Here is a 20,588-nt window from a genome sequence, read left to right on the forward strand (position 1 = left end):
TTATTATTTTGAATATTATTATAGATATATATAAACTGTAAGCCGCAATAATGTTTAGCAAAGTAAGATCTACAAAAAAGTTAATATGACCATAATTGTCAATTGAGCTCTTAAGGAATTATTGCCCTTTAAAGACAATTTTACACAATTTGTTCATCAAGTTTGCTAACATTTAAAAATCTTCTCCTCTGAAACTACTGGGCCAATTACCTTGAAACTTAAATTAATGTTCCTTAGGGTATCTTGTTTATAACTTGTATCCGAAGTTTGTATCAATAGACAAACATGGCCGCCATGGCTAAAAATAGAACATAAGTGTCAAATGCAGTATTTGGCTTATATCTCAAAAACTAAAGCTTTTAGAGCAAATGTGACGGGGTAAAATTGTTTAATTGGTCAAGATCTATCGGCCCTGAAATTTCAGACGAATCGAACAACCCATTGTTGGGTTCCTACCACCGAATTGGTAATTTTAACAAAATTTTGCAGTTTTTTGTTATTATTTTGAATATTATTATAGATATATATAAACTGTAAGCAGCAATAATGTTTAGCAAAGTAAGATCTACAAAAAAGTTAATATGACCATAATTGTCAATTGAGCTCTTAAGGAATTATTGCCCTTTAAAGACAATTTTACACAATTTGTTCATCAAGTTTGCTAACATTTAAAAATCTTCTCCTCTGAAACTACTGGGCCAATTACCTTGAAACTTAAATTAATGTTCCTTAGGGTATCTTGTTTATAACTTGTATCCGAAGTTTGTATCAATAGACAAACATGGCCGCCATGGCTAAAAATAGAACATAAGTGTCAAATGCAGTATTTGGCTTATATCTCAAAAACTAAAGCTTTTAGAGCAAATGTGACGGGGTAAAATTGTTTAATTGGTCAAGATCTATCGGCCCTGAAATTTCAGACGAATCGAACAACCCATTGTTGGGTTCCTACCACCGAATTGGTAATTTTAACAAAATTTTGCAGTTTTTTGTTATTATTTTGAATATTATTATAGATATATATAAACTGTAAGCAGCAATAATGTTTAGCAAAGTAAGATCTACAAAAAAGTTAATATGACCATAATTGTCAATTGACCCCTTAAGGAGTTATTGCCCTTTAAAGACAATTTTACACAATTTGTTCATCAAGTTTGCTAACATTTAAAAATCTTCTCCGAAATACAGGTGAGCGATTCAGGCTCTTGAGAGCCTCTTGTTTACAATTAAATTCATAATAATTAATTTATGAATTTATGTAATTTATGCTGCCTTTATGTATAACAAACAGCAGATTTGTTTTTGTCTCACCTTGACGGAGTCAAAAAGCGAGACATAGGTATGATTTTGCCGGCGTCTGCGTCGGCAGCGTCAACAACGTATTAGTTTGTGATAAGTTTATGGGGAACCACTAGTGGTAGGTCAATGATATATGATATGCAGTTGTATAAGCATTGACACAACTCATTTCCATGGAGATTATTTGGCCCTGCCCCTTCAATCATGGTCCATTGACTTTGAAACTTTTGCTTAGTTTACATGTATTAGTTTGTGATTAGGTCAGTTTATGGGGAACCACTAGTGGTAGGTCAATGATATTTGGTATGCAGTTGTATAAGCATTAGCATATCTCATTTCCATGGAGATTATTTGGCTCTGCCCCCTCATTCATGGTCTATTGACTGAAACTTTTGCTTAGTTTACATGTATTAGTTTGTGATTAGGTCAGTTTAAGGGGAATCATTAGTGGGAGGCCAATGTCAATTGGTATGCAGTTGTGTAAGCATTAGCACATCTCATTTCCATGGAGAATACGTAGCCCCGCCCCTTCAGTCATGGTATATTGACTTTGAAACTTTTGCTTAGTTTACATGCATTAGTTTGTGATTAGATAAGTTTAAGATGAACCACTAATGTTAAGTCAATGATATTTGGTATTCAAATTTATTGGCATTTGCAAGTCTCGTTTCCATGGAGATTATATAGCCCCACCCCCTCATCATGGTTTATTGACTTTGATACTTTGACATAGTTTACAAGTTAATGCTTGTGTTTAGGTTTGTTTAAAGGGAACGACTTATGATAAGGCAATGGTAATTGGTATGCAGTTGTATTAGCATTGGCACATCTCATTTCCATGGAGATTGTTTAACCATGTGCCTTCAGTCATGGTTCATTGACTTTGAATACTTGCATAACTTACATGTTAAAGTATTGCTATTTTAATTTCAACATTTGCATTATCAGAATTACAAAAAGACGAGACATATCTCTGTGTTAACAGTTTATTAAATATGTGATACTGTTTTACCATAGATTATCATGTCGATACACAAGGTCTTTTTCCATTGGAGTTTCTCAGGTTTTGTTTTTCATCTTAATTTGTATATTCTGATTTACGAGATTTAAATATCAGTAAACTACTCATGCCTCTAATTCAGATATAGTTTAAGTACTGTTTCCTCTATCTAAATATCGGTAAACTAGTGTTGCCTCCAATATAAATATCGGTAAAATAATGTTGGCTCCATTATAAATATCGGTAAACTAGTGTTGCCTCCAATATAAATATCGGTAAAATAGTGTTGGCTCCATTATAAATATCGGTAAACTAGTGTTGCCTCCAATATAAGTATCGGTAAACTAGTGTTGCCTCCAATATAAATATCGGTAAAGTAGTGATGCATCTAATTTTTATTCCAGCAAACTTGTATCGCCTCTAATTTACCCTAGTTATCTGACAGATGATAAAAAATATGTATGACATAACATTCCACGAAACTGGTATTAAGCAGCCTTTTTCGTATGTATAGAAAGCAAACATATATATTTCCTGAAAATTTACAAGTATACCGAAAGGTATTTAAAATTGATATTTTACCACAATTTCCCTACACAAAAAGAAAAAAAAATATATTCCATAATTTTAAACTTTGCATTCTATATATACATTCGGAGTCCTAAAAATGAACTGTTGGTATAAAAATCGCAAAACCAAATCTGCAACAACTACAATGAACAAAATTAACACAAAGGACACAAACCCTCCAGGGGATAATTTAAACACCACTCTCACATTCATACCTGTAATATGGATAGAAGTTCAGTATTAAATGTTTAATTGAGGGATGCTTACTTCCTTTTTTTTGACATCAGTAATTACTTTATCAGTTGACAATGCAAGTATCGGAAATAGACTAAATGCTTTTTTTTGTAGTTCAATTATCCAAGCACATAACATTGGGCCAGGGGCATTTTAAGGCTGACACAAGAACATTACAAAGGAGATTCATATTGTGAAGAACTTTGTAGTATTATCGTTAATGTGTGTGGATTTTCACGTTCTACAGTTTAAAAAATATCAAAATTTAACACTAAACTAAAGCGAATGGGGAATTGATATTCCCTTTTTTAGTCTTACACAATGAGCCTAAGAATACACTGAGGTAATCATTGTATTTTAAATTGTAGTAAGCTCATACTGTTTGTAGCCAGTGATCACAGGCGCTTAGAGAATTGGCCCCTTTTTTCTATATATTCTTCTTACTAATAAGTGGGCTTCATATGACTGCTGTTATTGTAAAATCGTATGATATGGATAAGAGCAAGAAGGCATTAGATAAGTGAAAATAGATTAAATTATTAAGGAATATTTATTACAATAAATTAAAGCACTTAAAATATACAGAAAAGGGGGGGTCTATTCTCTAAAATCTGTATCATTGATATTTGAATTGCATATTGATAACTGATTTATAATTCAGTTTACAAACATTTACAACTTGGCATATTTAATCTATAGAAATCTGAAACAAATATCACTAATTTTTGCAACTTTTATCAAAAAACGATAGACCAATTAAGTTAAATGTAATAACCTTTTTTTTGTCTGTTTCCATCAGATTATGAATTAATCCGCTTTTAACATTTGTTTCCAACTGTTCAGAAATAAATGAATTCAGAACGATCATGTTAACAATGCATGTGATCAAACTTATTACGTTATATGACAGTTACAAGTCTATACATCATTTTATGCTTTGCGAGAATTATTTGACAACAAGCACATTCACCCTCATTTGCGTCCTATTACACTTCTTTTTTTTGTGTATTGCTAATCCTTTTCGTTATCTTAAAGTGTTGTCAATCCTGTCTGCATGATCTTTCTATCACTTTTAAGAGACAAAAATTTTAATCGTCCATCATTATAAAACTCAGAAGAAGTATATGCTCCCTTTTTTCTCCTCTTCGAGGGCGTATGCAAAGTACATTCCTCTTTGAAACCTATATATAGCAAAGCCGCAAATGTCGCCACGTTGACAAGAAACATGGATGGATGTGGAAAATCATTGATACTTTTAGTTCTGTCATGTTTTACTTTATGTTGCTCTTTAGTTCTTTTTATTATTGGAATTTTTACGGTCTCGTGGATGAAAACGTCCGGAGTTGGGACCTCGTATGATTATGGACTGTTCAAGGAGAGGGATTGTGATCGCGACAAATGTACATACACGACATGGTCAGAGTTAATGAACGAGGGTAAGACTGTAGTGAAACATCGACCATTCAGATTTTGTGGGAGCATGTTTTTTTTAATAAATTGTTTTATTCTAAATTTCTTGAAAAAATAGTTTGTTTCCATTTGAATTGAGCGAAAAAAATTAACTCGACATTAGTTTTCATTTTAAAATGCGTGTGCCTAGCTGTATCTTATTGATAAACACAGTTTGCTTTTGAATTAAGTCGAAACAAAATTGTCTCGAAAAAAATATACCACTCCCCCGACCCTACAAAAGATGGATGGTCGGTGCTTTAAGATCTTGTGTTAACATTCAGTCAAATAAAATGTTTATGCGTTTAGACAAGGCACTTTTGGGTTGAATGCGTGACAGCGTTTAAGACTTGCTATAGTATTTATTTTGTAAGTTATATCAACAGATTAAGTCCATCGAGCTATAGCTTTCTGTAACTGATCATTCAATTTCCTCAATGCAGTATTGTTAATACTGATTTGCTTGTACCTACTTTTTCAATGATTACATAAATTCTTGTTATTCCATTGATGAAAAGGTTGAAGAAGTGATCGAGTACTTGGAAAACTATTTTAATAAACCTGACGCATGTTTATCTATCTGTCCCATTTCAAGAATCTCGTCAGAGGTTGTCTTTATTTATATCTTAGTGGAATTTTATGTCATTTAGGAGTTTATTGTGATAGCAGATCTTTGGTAATCTCTGTTTAATTGATAATAAACCTGTATAGGCAGTTTGGTAAAGATCATGTTTAATATGAGTTTGATCAAGATGTTATATATTTTGTGTTTTTGCTTGCTGTTTAACGAAGATTTACATCGTTTCTCCCTTTTTGATGATAGTGCATTTACTTCATAGATTTTAATGTTCATATGTAAATAAATCATCGTATTAAGAATTAATAATTTGTTGCACTATAATTTAGCAACTGTTGTGATTTGAATAAATAATTTGACCTCAGATCCTGCGAAAATACTGAAACTAGTTATTCATCGGCGGCTAAATGAACTCAAAAAAATAAGATGGTCGTTGACTGCCACTTATATTCTGAATAATTTTAACCCGGATTTGTTTTTTTCTCAATCGATTTATGAATTTCGAATAGCGGTATACTACTGTTGCCTTTATTTACAGCTTGTTGAGACTTATTCGTTTGCTTATTATTCAATCATTCCCCCGACCGCATACTAGCTCCTACCTGATTGTTAACTAATATGACAAATTTATAAATTATATTCTAAAGATGGACATACTGATACACAAGGTATAATATGGTATATTGTATTGTACCACCTTTTCATGTTTATACAATTGTATGATTTGATTTGAAGTATGGTTCGAAATATTTATTTCCCATGTTAATTTTTAATAAACCTTTCTAAAATTGTCCGTTTATAAATTTTGATACTAGTATTATAAAGAAACTAAGTTTCAACTCCCTCAGGCAAAGTTGATCTTAGATTGATTTGGCTATTTTTTAAGTCCTTTTTTGGTTATATAGTTCTTCAAATGTTTAGGTTCTTATATACATCCTTGGCTTTCAAATATTCGGCTTTGGGCGTTCTTGATAAAGTAAATCCAGAAAAGCGCTTTGGACGTATGAAATTTATAACGTGTTGTTACTTCTTTTTTGAAACTTCTGAATTGAATTTTTTATTTAGATTTGTTTAATTGATATATGGGTACTGATTCTAAAATATTAATTTGTCTGCACAAACAGGCGTTGACTGCACAAACAGTATGACATTTATTTTACTGTTGTTGTTTACACTCAACATGCTCAACATTTAGTTATTATGAGCAATTAACGCCTCAGATAAAAAAAAAAGATTTGACACTACGATACATATTATATAACAGCATGGCCATCGATCATTCTTAAAACAAGAATAGAAGTTCAAAATGTCTTATCATTACAATCTGGGTGTGTAGTGAAAGTTTTATAGCATTCAGTCATGTATCATCGGCCAACTTCGCATTTCAAATCAGTTAAGTAACCGTAGCATATTATATGCTATTTGACATAGACGTATTATAATTTACTAGAAAAAGTTGCATGTTTTTGGTAATTAAACCGAACAAACAATATTAAGTGAGCAGTGATTCTTACATACAATTAAAAGTAGTTTGATGGACAATAAAGGTTAATCAGTGAATTATATAGATATAGTGTTGATAAATATATGGTAATAAGGACACATAAGAAACAATGCCTCCCTTTTTGTTCACCCGACCCTATGGGATAGCGGAGCTATTGCCATCACTTGGCGTCTATCGTCGTCATAAAGTTTCCTTTTAAAATCTTCTCTGAAATTAATGAAACAATTTGAACCTAACAAACTTAAACTGAATTATCCTTATGGTATCTAGAATAGACTTTGTGGGTTTTTTTTTCTCTCTGTCAATCGACCAACATGGCCGCCATGACTTAAATGAAACATAAGGATAAAATGCATCTATTGGTTAATATAGTCAGAACCAACTGACAGAAGTAAACATTTTAAGATCTCTCGTCTTCCCTTTCCCCAATATTATCAGGACAAAAACACATGTAAGGAGTCGTCAAATATTTTGGAAATAAAATCATTTTCTAGCATTGCTGATCATTTTTCCTGTTTACAGTCTCTATCTAACTAGTATAGTTTTCGAGGCAATAGGCAACAATCGAAAATTAAGCAAACTTGTAATTTACGGTAAAATAACTCCTAAAATGAATCATCTAATGGGTTCGGTTATACATATATATGCAATTTGTAGATCTTGTATTACTGATAAATTATTATCATTAAAAAAAAACTCGTATAAGGAGTCATCCAATGATTTTGGTCATATTCCCAATTTATGGATCGTCTGTATTGCTGATCAATATTGCTGTTTACTAGTTTCCTGCTATATGTTTTATTTTTCGATATAAAAGGCAATACATAAAAATTAGTCACATATAGTCATATAAGGGTTATAACTATTATAAGGAGTCATCTGATAATTTTGCTAGAAATGGTTAGTATTACAATAAGTAGATCTTATTATTTTGACCGCTGTCGGATTCTCTATTAAAAGTGGTTCTAAAAATATTTGACTAAAAATGTATTTTACCCTTATGTTTTGGCCATGATGACTATGTTGGTTGATTGACAGAAAATGAACCACAAAATTTATACTGGATACCCTAATGATCATTCGGGTTAACTTTGGTTGTTATTTGCCCAGTACTTTCAGAGAAGATTTTAAAAAATAGATCAAGACGATGACAACGGACGATGGACGACGACGACGTACGGACGCCAAGTAATGACAATAGCTCATCTGGCAAATATGGCCATGTGAACTATAAAGGAGACATATCTGCTCCTTTTTATTTACAAAAGCAATTTTTTTTATCAACGATTTTTATTATCAATCGTTTACTTTTGATTGTATGGAAGAATCACTGCTCATTAAATAATGTCCAGTTTAATTGCCAAAAAACAAGCAACTTTTGCTGATAACTGATAATACGTCTATTTGTCAATGATGATATAATATATGTTACTGTAACTGATCGGATTTGAATTGGACAGTTTGTCGATGACACATGACTGAATGCAATAAAACGTCCACTACATCACCCAGATTGTAATCATTAAAAAATTTGCGCTCCTATGTTTTGTAATGATAATATACGCCCATGCTGGGATCTAATATTAATCTCATTGCCAAATTTTTTTCTTATCTAAGATATCTTAATTGTTCTTTCTATCTAAAAATGTTCACTATAATTAACAACTGTAAATAAATGTCTGTCAATGCCTATTTGTGCAGATAAATTTACATTTGATAATCTATACTCATATTTTAATTAAACAAAGCAAATACATCAAACCATATCATGAAATAATGCCATGGTATACTCATATAACCGTACCGTACCGTATCATAATGCCATTCATGTATACTACACGATGGTATTCGTAACATACCGTCATACAATACCACATACCATCTTTTACAGTATGCCATTTTACTACGGACAAGAAAACCATTGAATCAATTTCATTCAAACAAACTTATGGAGTTTTAAAGTAAATTAATGTTAATATCCTTACTAAAACATTCCATCAATAATATACTTCACAATATTTAATCATACTATTGTATACCATACCATACCGGATAGTACTATTCTTACATACCATGTACGAGTACCATACCACATTACCATACTGTACCATGTTTTACAGTATGCCCTTGAGGTGTAATATGCATTATCTTCAAAACAAATTAAGTTCCAAGTTAAATGGGGGAAATACAAAACGTTTAATAACTTATCCTCCTAACAATACCATAGAATTGTGCATAACGTAAATATACACTCAAACAGTGTTGACACGCAAGTGCTGTTTTTCAATTATACAAATTGTTTTTTTGATACATAGTAATAAAAAAAGTTTTCTTATTGAAATAAGATTCACCTGTCTTGAACTTGTAGCAATCACCTGTAAATTGCTTCAATTGTTATCTTAGTAAGCACTTCAAAACGATGTGTAAACATATGTACGTGTTATCAGCCAGTAATAATTAATTAATTGGACATACAAAGCTATCCCCATTGTTGTTAAGAGATATCTTGTCTAAAAACATTTTATTCAATTTTCATTCATTGTTTTATTCAAAAGTAATTTATTAAACAGATAAAAACATCTTAGCTGATCGTTGTTATGGTAATTGGTTGTTACTGCAGATCTTTATTTTTAGGTTGCGCATCTATAGATAGGAGAAAAGTATGCAATTCATTTAGTTGTTATGATGCTATTTTCTGTCTATTTTGTTTAATTATAAACAATCCGTTAACTTTCGTTGGCCAAAGAACTCTCGAAAGAACTAAAGAGCATTTATAAATCTTCTGACAAAATGGTGGTTGCGAAAAGATGGAAAGAAGCTTCTGCTTATATAATTATTTCCTTGTTTTGCATGGCTGTATCTGTTGTGCTTTTTCTGGTTGGGTTTTCATCAGCAGTATGGGTTAAAAAGACATACGAAGATAAAGGAATAAGAATGTATGGACTTTGGAAATATACAAGATATTATCCATGGGTTAAATCCACTGAGGAATATAGACTTAGTGGAATGCTTCTGAGCAGTGATGAAACACCTTTGTCGGCAACGACTACAGGTATGTAAGGACCCAAAACAATAATCTACTTAACCCCTTGTTCTAAATGATATGTCGTCATCTTCTTAATCGATTTATTCTAATAACGATTACTTGGCTAAATGCTTAAACTTTGTTCACTCTCCCGGTGATAAAAGGTTTTAATGTTTTTCTAATCTTCATTGGTTTTGCTCATTGTTGAAGGCCGAACGGTGGACTATAGTTTCTTACAGCCATGTCCTTTGGTCTCGGTGGATAGATAGTTGTCTTATTAGCAATCATACCACATCACTTATTTTTATATAAACAATGCTACATGCAGTGTTTGTCGGTAACATGTCCTGCAGCTTAACTGTTTGTACAAGCTTGTCGTAATTCATTTGAGTGATTTTGACTGGAAATGTAATCGATCGTCGAACAAGAAATCATTTTCCTATTTTTCGTGCGTTCATAACACACCTTAAAACGTTGTTCCTGAGATATATTTCAAAGAAAGTTTACAATAACATGTAGAATATTATTTAATAAATTATTTCTTTAATAAGTAGCATCTAAATGGAATGGATCAAATTTTTCCTTTATGGGTATGTGTAAATATGGGCAAACTTCCTTGAGCGTTTAATTGAGACACTTTTTTATTCAATTTCTTCTGCTTTTTTTTTATGATATTCACAATTTTGGCAATGTGTGAATGGCCATGTAGTAAATAAAGAGGCGATGAGGCTTTTATATTACTTTTAAAGTCCCTGGTTTGAGCTGTGCAGTTATAGGACCGAAATAATACTTCACTACATTATAGCAATTTTATTTACTAGTATTGGTTTATAGTTGATACTTGATGTAAAGAGTTAGAGAAAGAAAGAGAGGTGAAGGATACCAAAGGGACATTCAAACTCATAGGTCGAAAATAAACTGCCACGGCTAAAAAAGAAAAAGACAAACAGACAAACAACAGTAGTGTACACAAAACAACATAGAAAACCAAAGACTGAGCAACACGAACCCCACCAAAAACTGGGGGGATCTCAGGTGCTCAGGAAGAGTAAGCAGAGCCTGCTCCATATGTGGCACCCGTCGTGTTGCTCATGTTTTCCTCTTATATTTGATGCGTTTCTCTCAGTTTTAGTTTGTAACCCGGATTTGTTTTTTCTGTATCGATTTATGAGTTTCGAACAGCGGTATACTACTGTTGCCTTTATTCATGTAAGTATATGTCTAATTCGGTATAGGTCATATTCGGGGGAAGGGGACGAGATCGTAGTTACGACAATTGGAACATATCCGTCGTCATCTGTGAAACAGATATTCAATAACGGTCAACCAACTCGTGATGGCGTCCGTAAAATTTTCAAAGGGATTATTTCAACTTCATCGCTTGGAACTCTTGGTTTAAAAGCTTCCTTGTGAGCAGCAACCCTCTATCAAGGAAATCATGATAGGAAACACAAGCCCTGGAATATCGGATCAACTGGGAGATATATACTCCGTAAGCAGGCGCTGCTGGAGTGTTGCTATATAGAAATTGAAATTTCATAATTGGGAAAGTTGAAATCATCTATTTTGTCGTACAATTCTGTTTTCAACCGACCCTCATTGTCAATTTCTAGATGTTTGTCAAGATATGGGGCAGACTTAATTAACTGTATCTGTTGTATCCTTAAAATAATTGCGCTAATCTGAATCGTACCGTCCCTCTTATACTTTACTTCTTCTCATTTCTTCACTGTTAAAACAGTCAGTTACGCAAATAGTGTTCTGATGATGTCCAAACTAATATTGCTTTTGTAATATTTTGACTGAGTGTGAATTCACATGGCGGATGAAGCATGCATAGCCAGGAGACGCTTACCTTGTTGACGCACCATGCAGGTCAGTTAATGCGATTCCCTCAATTTTTATTCTTTGCCTTGATTTGTCTCTTTTTAAATTTGAATATCGGTAAACTACTGTCGATTTAACATTAATATATTCATTAGTACATTTCACATTACATTTTATTCATTTCAGTGGTATGCGTCAGATGACTTTATTAACTTTAAAGGATTGAAAATCGTTTTGCAATAGCCCATCTCATCCAACGAATTGATAATTATGCATTCATAAAGACAAACGGAATAACTGTTTACAGATTGATAGTTAAATTAATATGTACATACACAAGTATGTACATTTACCATAACTCTTTCTTTAAAGTGATTTATAGTTACCTAAAAACATTAAAACCAGTCTTTAATTTTGTGGATGTGGTCCCAAAACATAATACATTTCGAAATTCTACAAGACCGCAGACATGCATTAAAAAGACAGGCGGAATAACTGCATAGATCGAAATTGTCATATTTAATATTGTCAGATTAAAAATTGTAAAAATAAAAGATATATACCACAAGACTGACTCTTTTTTTTTTTAAAGTTGTACAATCTAGTTTTATTTTAACACAACCAATATTAATTTTTTCATCCCAATGGTCTTGGTTCCAAAATTATGAATTTCAGATGATCTTAATACATTTTGATTCTTCCACTTAAATCAGTCTGAATTACTAGAAGGATTATACAATGAAGCAGTCGCTTAGAACAATTTAATTCTTGTCATCACAAACTATTTTTCAAACTAGTTCCAAACAACAAAACAAGATCTAGAGTTGACTAGGGTGTCCATTGGAAAAGAACGCAAAATGTCAACTTTATTGAATACCATAAGAGTAATATTGAGGCACTTTACAGAATCAACCTTTCCATTTTTCACCAGTCTTATTTTTTAAACAAATACTTAAAATTTCTCCGAGTATCGACATGTTGATCTATTTTTTTCAAAATCATATCTTTCAGATTGGTATAGAGCAACACAGGCAATGGAATGTCTTGGATTGATTTGTCTAGTTTTGGCTTTACTGATCCTGTTATTGTACTTCTGTGTACCATCATGTAAAGTACGGAAGGCACTCTATGGAATGATTTTCTTCACATTTTTAGCAGGTAATTGCAATTATTTCTCTTCGTTTTACTCTTATTAATAATATTAAGATATTCATACATTTGGTATTTTTTTTAGTAATTAATATTCTGAAACATAGCAGGGTATGATTATGCAGTTCTGATTTTTCCTGATCCAAGCATGTTTTCACTTTCACTAAATCATTGCAATTTTAAACAATGAATAGAAACATTCACCAAAGCATTAGCTTGTTTCAAGTCAAAACGAAAAATCTACTCAGAAACATAAATTTTTTTTACCGATATTCAACAGATAGTATTAAAACTTTACATTGTTTTTTCTTCTTCTTCATGGAACATGATATTTACTTTTTAAAGAAAAGAAACAACTGTAGGCACTTTTTTAGAATACTGTTTACCAAGTTAATATGAAATGCCTGTACCAAGTCAGGAATATGTTAGTTGTTTTCCATTCGTTTATTGTGTTTGAGCTTTAGATTTTGCCATTTGATAAGGAACTGTCCGTTTTGAATTTTTCTTGGATCTCGGTAATTTTTGTTATTTTACTTTTTATTGTAATGATCCTTATTTTTTTGTCTTTTTTTCAGTAATTTTCATTGTGATTGGAATTGCCATTTTCGGTTCGAAGTTCGACGAAAAAGGATTTGACGTCGGATGGTCCATGGGATTAGCGATTGCTGCAGCATTGTTAGCTTTTATCTCAGGAATTTTACAAATTTTAGAGATGACATAATATTGTATATATATATATGTGTGTGTGTATGAGTGTTTCATGTCGTATAATCATTATAAATTGTTGTATGTTTCACTGTTTTGAATTGTTACATATGTTTTGGTGTCAACAGTTTCCACTTACTACATGTTAAAACCATTGTTGTCGTTAGATTATTAATTGTTATATTTGCTTACAATGAATATACTTGTCGTTACATATCATCTCGTTTATTATGAATGCTGTGCAAAATATTTTTTTCCATTTTTTTGTTTCCTACAGTTTCAACGACTGTCAATCCAAGATATTTTACAATTGTTGGGTTTAAGAGTTCATGGTGAAAGGAAATTAAAAAAGGCGATTCGTACGCAGCAAAGTATGTTATTTTCATTTTCTAGCATTGGGTCAAGATACCACTGCTGCATGGTGGACTTAATTCAAACCTCCCGAGTGTTTCATAAACTCAGTACTTAGGCAGTGCTTCGGGCGCAACAAATTTATAAAGTGAAATTTTACTTTGAGATTTTGACTAGGCATTGTTAAAAACAAACCTTGTTTCATCAACCCAGGTACTCAGGTACTCGTCAATTTAAGATTATAAGTAAAGATCACTTAATATTCCACCAGAAAAAAATGTGTTTCAGAATTACTTAATTGTTATTTACATGGCTGAAAAAGTAAAATCACAAAAATACCGAACACCGAGGAAAATTCAAAACGGAAAGTCCCTAATCAAATGTCAAAACCAAAAGCTCAAACACATTAAACGAATTGATAACAACTGTCATATGTGAATGTGATTAAGCATTAACACAAACCACTTTGTTCATACATTTGTTATATAAGGAAGCAATCGTTTATTACTTGCATCTTCATACGTTTGTTTTACTTATATCTTAAATATATAACAATCTACAAGAGTTGTGACTACACATTTGCATGTAAAAAAAGTTAGTAATCAAGGATACCAGGCTTATAATTTGCTACGTCAGACGCGTGTTTTATCTACATAAGACTCAACATGCAGTGGTGCTCGAATCAAACAGTTGGAAGTCCAAATCAAATTCAAGGTATAACACAAACTGACACCGTTGGAAAAGTTTTGATCAAGTCACGTATGTTTCAGTCCAGCATCGGAAGTTTTGTTTTATAAACATATATGTTGTTGTTAACAAATGAATAGGTTGATAAAACTTAACACTTGGTGCAGACATGTATGTTAAGCAGTCACTATGGAGTCATGAAACATTGTCATATTTGACCAACAATCATGATAAAAGTTAAATGTTTTGGTAAAGTGAAATTAACCCAAAGACTCGTCCTAAAGACAAGTTTGTATAAGATATCTCAAATATCCTTTTGGTTGAGGCTGTGTTATGGCTTTTATATAAATATTAATGACAAATTATAAAAATGAGACTGTTTTTGCATGTAGCGCAGTTTATCATCAAACGAAATCTTACATTACCTCTGTATCTTTAATCCCCTTTGTAGAAGAACCATACATTTGTACGTAGAACTTGTGATCTGCATTAATCTATGTACAGTGATGCCTCCACCAGTTATGAATATGTTGTAGTGCTCTATATACAGTGAAATCCTACCCACACACACTTATGTTAAAACACTGACGCCAATAGGTAAGATATAAGATTTTAAAATCTGAAAACTAAGGCAAATCTGAAGAATTAATTATTAGACAGATTTATAACATGTTTTATTTTTCTAATTCAAGGGACCAAAAAGCGATACCATACTTTTCCCTTAAAACTTGTTATATGTTGTAAATATCCTTTGATAAAACAGTTTCGTCTTGTATCAATGCAGGCTCGTTTACTACAAGAGCAAAGTTAATTTAGAATTGATAAATGCATCAACACTAGCCCTCTTATGCAGATTTTTCTATTACAAGTTCTTTAAAGCCTGTCCTTGTATCATGTTCTCTGGTGAACAAAGCTCCTGAACACTCGCCAACCATAATCTCTGCGGTAGTATATACAATCAAATTACCCATCACATGGCCACCGTAAACATTGCCGTCCTTATCACTTAGGCTTGCATGCAGATGGCCACCCACAGAAAGAGTTCCAACCAAAGAAACAATTTCGAAATGACCTTCATATTTCTTTACCTGTAATATATTAGAACATAAAGTTTTATATCATAAGCAAGTCGTAAAAAACATAGAATAACTATTTTTCCAGTCTGAAAATTATATCTTAAGGTAAATAATTTTAAAACTTTTAAAAGATGCATGCATTGTTGCTCAAATATTGGTTATATACATACTTCAAAACAAAACAGTTTACTTATTTGTTTTTAAAAAAGTTGTACTATTTTTATAAATCTTAAGTGGGCATTCGAAGTGATCAATGACGTAAACGAGAAATATATTAAGTAACACTTGTGCCATTACGTAATTTAAAGAAGTATACCGTCTTGCTATCTGACATCCGTAGAGTTGCATGTGTTACACTGCCTACACAAGTCATTACAAATGCTGCATTCAATTAATTCTTATTCACAAAGCTGACAAGTGTTTCTTTAATTTCCTGTCCAGGCTGAAGTCTCAAAGGATAGCAAGTAAGAGAACATGGAACACACTGAAATTTTCAATTTATTATATTTGATTATTTTTCTAGTTTTGGAATTAGTTGTTTGATCCTTATTTTGTTGGCTCGGACAGTTGTTAGAATGCGAAGTTAGAATTATATAGTTTTCGCGACAAATCCTCTGGTTGTGGACAACTATAGTGTAAGCTATAATAAATTCTCTTCAAGGCATTCATAGTGTATGAGTTTAGCACATATATAACCTTTGATTTTTAAAATTCGTTTTATGTATATAAGGAAGAGGAATATGATCTATAAACTGCAAGAAAACATGTTACACTGGGTCGATTACACTGCTGGTGCACATTTCGTCCCCTTGGGTATACACATCCTAGTAATATTATTGATACAGTCATTTTCTGTAAATCTATGGTTCATAAAACGTAAAATCACTCGAAACACTTCTAAACTCATCATAGATACCAGAGCACAGTTTTGTACGCCAGACGCGCGTTTTGTCTACAAAAGACTCATCAGTGACGCTCGAATAAAAAAAATAAGGTTTCTCTACAACCAGGCGTAGATGGTCTTATAGCCAGGTTTGGTACAACATTTTGGTTTTCAATGCTCTTCAACTTCTCTACTAGTATTCGTTATGATTTGGCCTTCCAACTGTTTTGATTCGAGAACCCATCAAAATCACTTGCACCCATTGTAAGTTTGAGTCAGATGCACATATTAAAATGGCTTTAATTTTCACGACGAACTTTCATTTTGCAGAGGCCATGCTAATTTCACATATTTACCAAGTAATTTAGTTAATGGTACTAAAATGTGATAAAAAGTTTCGTTGATATCCATCCATTCTCATAAATCTCACAAGTTCCTTCTTCTTTCATAGTGACTAAAAGTGAACAATCTCTTTACCTTCGACATATTGGGTTTTATTTGATCCTCGCATAACTATATAAAACTGCTTGGTTAAATTCCAATTTACCTAAGTAAATAGTACAGTTTCATCTGACAATTCAAATAAAATTGCATATATTAGATGTCGTTTCTAAGTATTACTATAAATAATGATGTTATCAATGTAGCCTGAACAACCTTTTTTTTTAATAGGCTTTGAAATATGGTAGAGGAGTTTTTCAATTGCCATTACTTTATATATTGATTTGGGGTACCAAGAGCAACCGCTTTCTTGCTTCTATTTGTGAAAGGATTGTCAAATTGCCAGTAACCCTTAAAAGGGTAAAATTTACTTACAACTAAAATTTTGCCTTCCCTATTTATCTTTACAACCGTCAACGCGCGGGAAAGACATAATCAAAATCCTTTTGAGTATATTGTGCTTTTATGGCATTAACTCAATGCGGTATTGCTGTTTTGTTTTAACCTTTAGTCTTAGTCGTTTGACGGAATGTACCAGGAAAATATAATTGTTGTGAACATGACACAATTAAAACATCAGCATTTAGTAATTTTATCATACCTCATGTTGGTACATTTTTTTGGCTGATAGAACAACTTTACTTTTTCAATTTGATATGCATTTTTCCTTCTTTAACATGGTTTAATCATATTGATATGTCACAAGTTTTTATTTTTCTTTTCGACGACAAGGAATATTTACAACAAAACAAACATCACTATTTTCAGCAGTACATCATATCATCTGTCCCATCGTACGACTGTTATATATCAAAACGTTACGCTCGTGCATGTTAACACTAAATTGACTCTATTAACGAGCCTCCTCATGGGGTTTTTGATTATGTGATTATTTGGCCATTTTTATAGTGATTATTTGATTACCAGACCAAATATTTCATGATTATTTGATAATCTAGGACTGTATTTTTGATTATTTGATTATCTTGTTGAAAAAAATAATTAATGATTATGTGATTATATTGGCAAAAAATTTGTGATTATATGATTACTTTGACACCCCCATGAGGGGCCTCATTAACAGAGTTGTGCTCCTTATACAAAAAAAAATGCTCCAACAGAGTTACGAGGAAGAACGAACGACTGAATTCGACACTCCATACGTGTTACCGTTACTATTACGAATTGGTTGACCGATACGATGTGTCTATGTCTCAACACACAAGCGACATGTGTTCGGTGTCGTTGGTTTTTTCAACCAGAATAGTCGTCTGATCTGAAATTTGACCGACTGAGTTCTTTCCCCGATTGTGACATTTTGCCTGACAGCAGACTCGTATGCATGGATAGCAGGAGACGTTTATCCTGTTCCGTACCCGGTCTCGCCTCTTTTTGAGTTCATGCGATTCCCTCATTGTGTTTGTTATTTTTATTTGTATCTTCATGATATTCAATTGATGAGATTTGAGAATATGTAAACTACTGTTGGCTAAATTTACCAAAACAAATGTTGGTTTTAATATTCTGAGTAAACCTTTTCGAAGCACACACCACAGTTAACATTAACTGGTTGTCAATTCTATCTTTGTTTATGATCTTACACTGTCTATACAGCCTATATCAACACTCGGCTAAATGGTTCATCAGTTGGTTGGTATTTCATTAAGAAGCGTTATAAGAAGTTGCTGATTTGGTTTTCTAAACATTTTACATGTTTGTTAGGATCTACAACATTCTACAACATCTTGTTTAAGTTTTGGTAAAACAAAAAATAATATTAGTTTCTCTGATAAATGTTTCATTTCCTCCTTGACTTTAAATTGAATTGCGCATTTAGTTAGCACAACTGTATAATGTAATTTTCTTTTTTCATATCTACAAGGACATCGGGGTTTTCCCCATTTCTCATCATGATTCCTGATTTCTTATAATACCAAACATTAAAGTTATCAATCTCATTTTCTTCTAGTACCACTGCTTTGACAATTATGGCTGACATCTCATTGTCTTGAGCAGTTTTAGTTGTTTCTGAGACAACGTTGAATGCTTTATAGTAAAGTGTCTAGATTTTTAATAAATGTACCATTGTCGTTATTCATAGCATTAATAAATGAGCTACATAGGTCAACTTCATTGTAAGTATCTTGGATATAAAAAAGATAAGGAAATGTGGTGCCGGGGATTGCCAATGAGACAACTTTTCGCAAAACCAAAAAACAAGGATGTGAACAACTGCAATTCATCATAGGGTCTTTTTGTAGAAGAAACATACATCTAAAGTTCAAAACTATAAGCCTGGTATCTTTGATGCTTATATCCTCAACAATACAAGACACACCCTAACCTCTTTGCAAACAATGGAAAAAATGTCTGTAGTATTGTCTTCTCAATTCTCAATGTTAACAAATGAGACTTCTCGTGGGATTCTTAAATCTTGAGAGCAACACGACGAATGACACAAGTGGAGTAGGAAATGATTGCCCTTTGTAGAATTTCCATTATGCATTTCCATTTACTAGAAACTTTCAAAGTCCCGATTTTTATTGGTATATTATAATTTGGTCTTTTTTATTAGCTTTTTGTTTACAAAATATTTGAAATATTAAAAAAATCAGAAATATACTTTTACAAGGTTTCATGGTTTATTCTATTTCAAAGGGAACTTTTATGTTTTCCTGTAAAAAATAATGTCTCTTGCTTCACTTCACTATATATAGGCATGAAAGAGGATAGTCCTGTTACCGCATAACTGAAAATTGTATAGTTTTGTTAGTCGCGTCTATCTCCTTGAGTTTGAATTAATTAAAGAATACTACGGGTACCGTATAGCTAGGTCTGCTTCATATCATGACTTGCGTGTATAAATTGACAGCGATGATAGGTTGAGAAACACACTGTACGACAAAAGAGATGACCTCAATATTCTCGATGTAGAGACAATTCAGCAACACTGGTTCATGTATGAGTATATATCTCCGATGTTTACAGGCGCCATCGTGACTTGGACGATCATTATGAAACCGTCCAGGTGTCACATATGATCACCGATAAGTTAGTTCGCTTTTCTTCGTCCTTTTACATCATATTAAGCGATTCTCACCGGAATTCTACTTGGTATATGAGTAACAAGATAGCTGCAATTAGTGGAGCAGGAACTCAGTGAGTTTAAAGCATAGTTATACTTATATATATTATCATAGCCAAAGACATATACATATACATGTGTGATCATTCTATGGCGGCCATCCCTTGGAGATTTAATTCCAAGAACTAGGAGAACACTGCATGGGAGTATTCATAGAGTGATAAAGTTTAAAAATCACTCCTTCTTGAGATTTTTCAATGTGAATCATAGTGAAAATCGGTGAGTGAGTATCTGTCTCACTGAATATATATGACATGTACAGGGTCGAAGGTTCACCTAGTCACATGTCTGTAATCGCATTTTCACAATGATTCATTAAGCAGCAGAATTCGAGATTTTTAACTAAATTACCTTGAGTGTAATGTGTGCTTAGACAATATAGACATACCGGTAACACTGACTCCATGTTTTCCAAGCGCACAGACACGTGTATTCAAAATAACTTAACACCAAAAATACACTATTTCTAAAATCATTTTTGTTGATGGTTATAATCTATTTACAAATAGTATGAAATTATAGTGAAGTCAATATTAAAATTAATTATATTAAAGTTTAAAGAAGTATTTTGGATGACATTGATACCAAGCATTCGCTAAGATTTTTTTTCGTTCACCTTTTTTCGCAAAATAATTGAAGATCTTTCTTGTGCTTTGTTGCGTGTAC

The 20,588-nt window shown here is 32.4% G+C and overlaps 2 protein-coding genes and 1 long non-coding RNA gene across 5 annotated transcripts in view; 2 read left to right on the plus strand and 1 right to left on the minus strand.

Moving 5' to 3' along the window:
• Positions 1–20,588, plus strand: part of LOC127732690 (uncharacterized) — a 136,099-nt gene that overhangs the window by 22,329 nt on the left and 93,182 nt on the right. The window lies entirely within an intron of this gene.
• On the plus strand, positions 9,293–13,555 carry LOC127732704 (uncharacterized). Its single transcript, XM_052241883.1, has 3 exons — positions 9,293–9,685; positions 12,497–12,643; positions 13,210–13,555. Exons 1-3 carry the CDS (start codon positions 9,424–9,426, stop codon positions 13,353–13,355), a joined length of 555 nt encoding a protein of 184 aa, XP_052097843.1. The 5' UTR covers positions 9,293–9,423; the 3' UTR covers positions 13,356–13,555.
• LOC127732707 (uncharacterized) lies at positions 15,035–20,352 on the minus strand. The gene is made up of 3 exons (XR_007996400.1): positions 20,311–20,352; positions 15,770–15,937; positions 15,035–15,465 (listed from the first exon to the last, which is right to left on the minus strand). It is a non-coding gene; the product is annotated as an uncharacterized LOC127732707 (long non-coding RNA).

Source organism: Mytilus californianus, unplaced genomic scaffold (assembly GCF_021869535.1).
Source record: "Mytilus californianus isolate M0D057914Y unplaced genomic scaffold, xbMytCali1.0.p SCAF_26, whole genome shotgun sequence".
Classification (NCBI taxonomy): Eukaryota; Metazoa; Mollusca; class Bivalvia; order Mytilida; family Mytilidae; genus Mytilus; species Mytilus californianus.

Excerpts from the sequence above, each read along its gene's own strand:
- LOC127732704 (XM_052241883.1), top strand. The coding sequence starts at position 9,424 with ATGGTGGTTGCGAAAAGATGGAAAGAAGCTTCTGCTTATATAATTATT. Across the intron at positions 9,686-12,496 it reads TTTGTCGGCAACGACTACAG|ATTGGTATAGAGCAACACAG; the intron begins GTATGTAAGGAC and ends CATATCTTTCAG. Across the intron at positions 12,644-13,209 it reads TTTCTTCACATTTTTAGCAG|TAATTTTCATTGTGATTGGA; the intron begins GTAATTGCAATT and ends TCTTTTTTTCAG.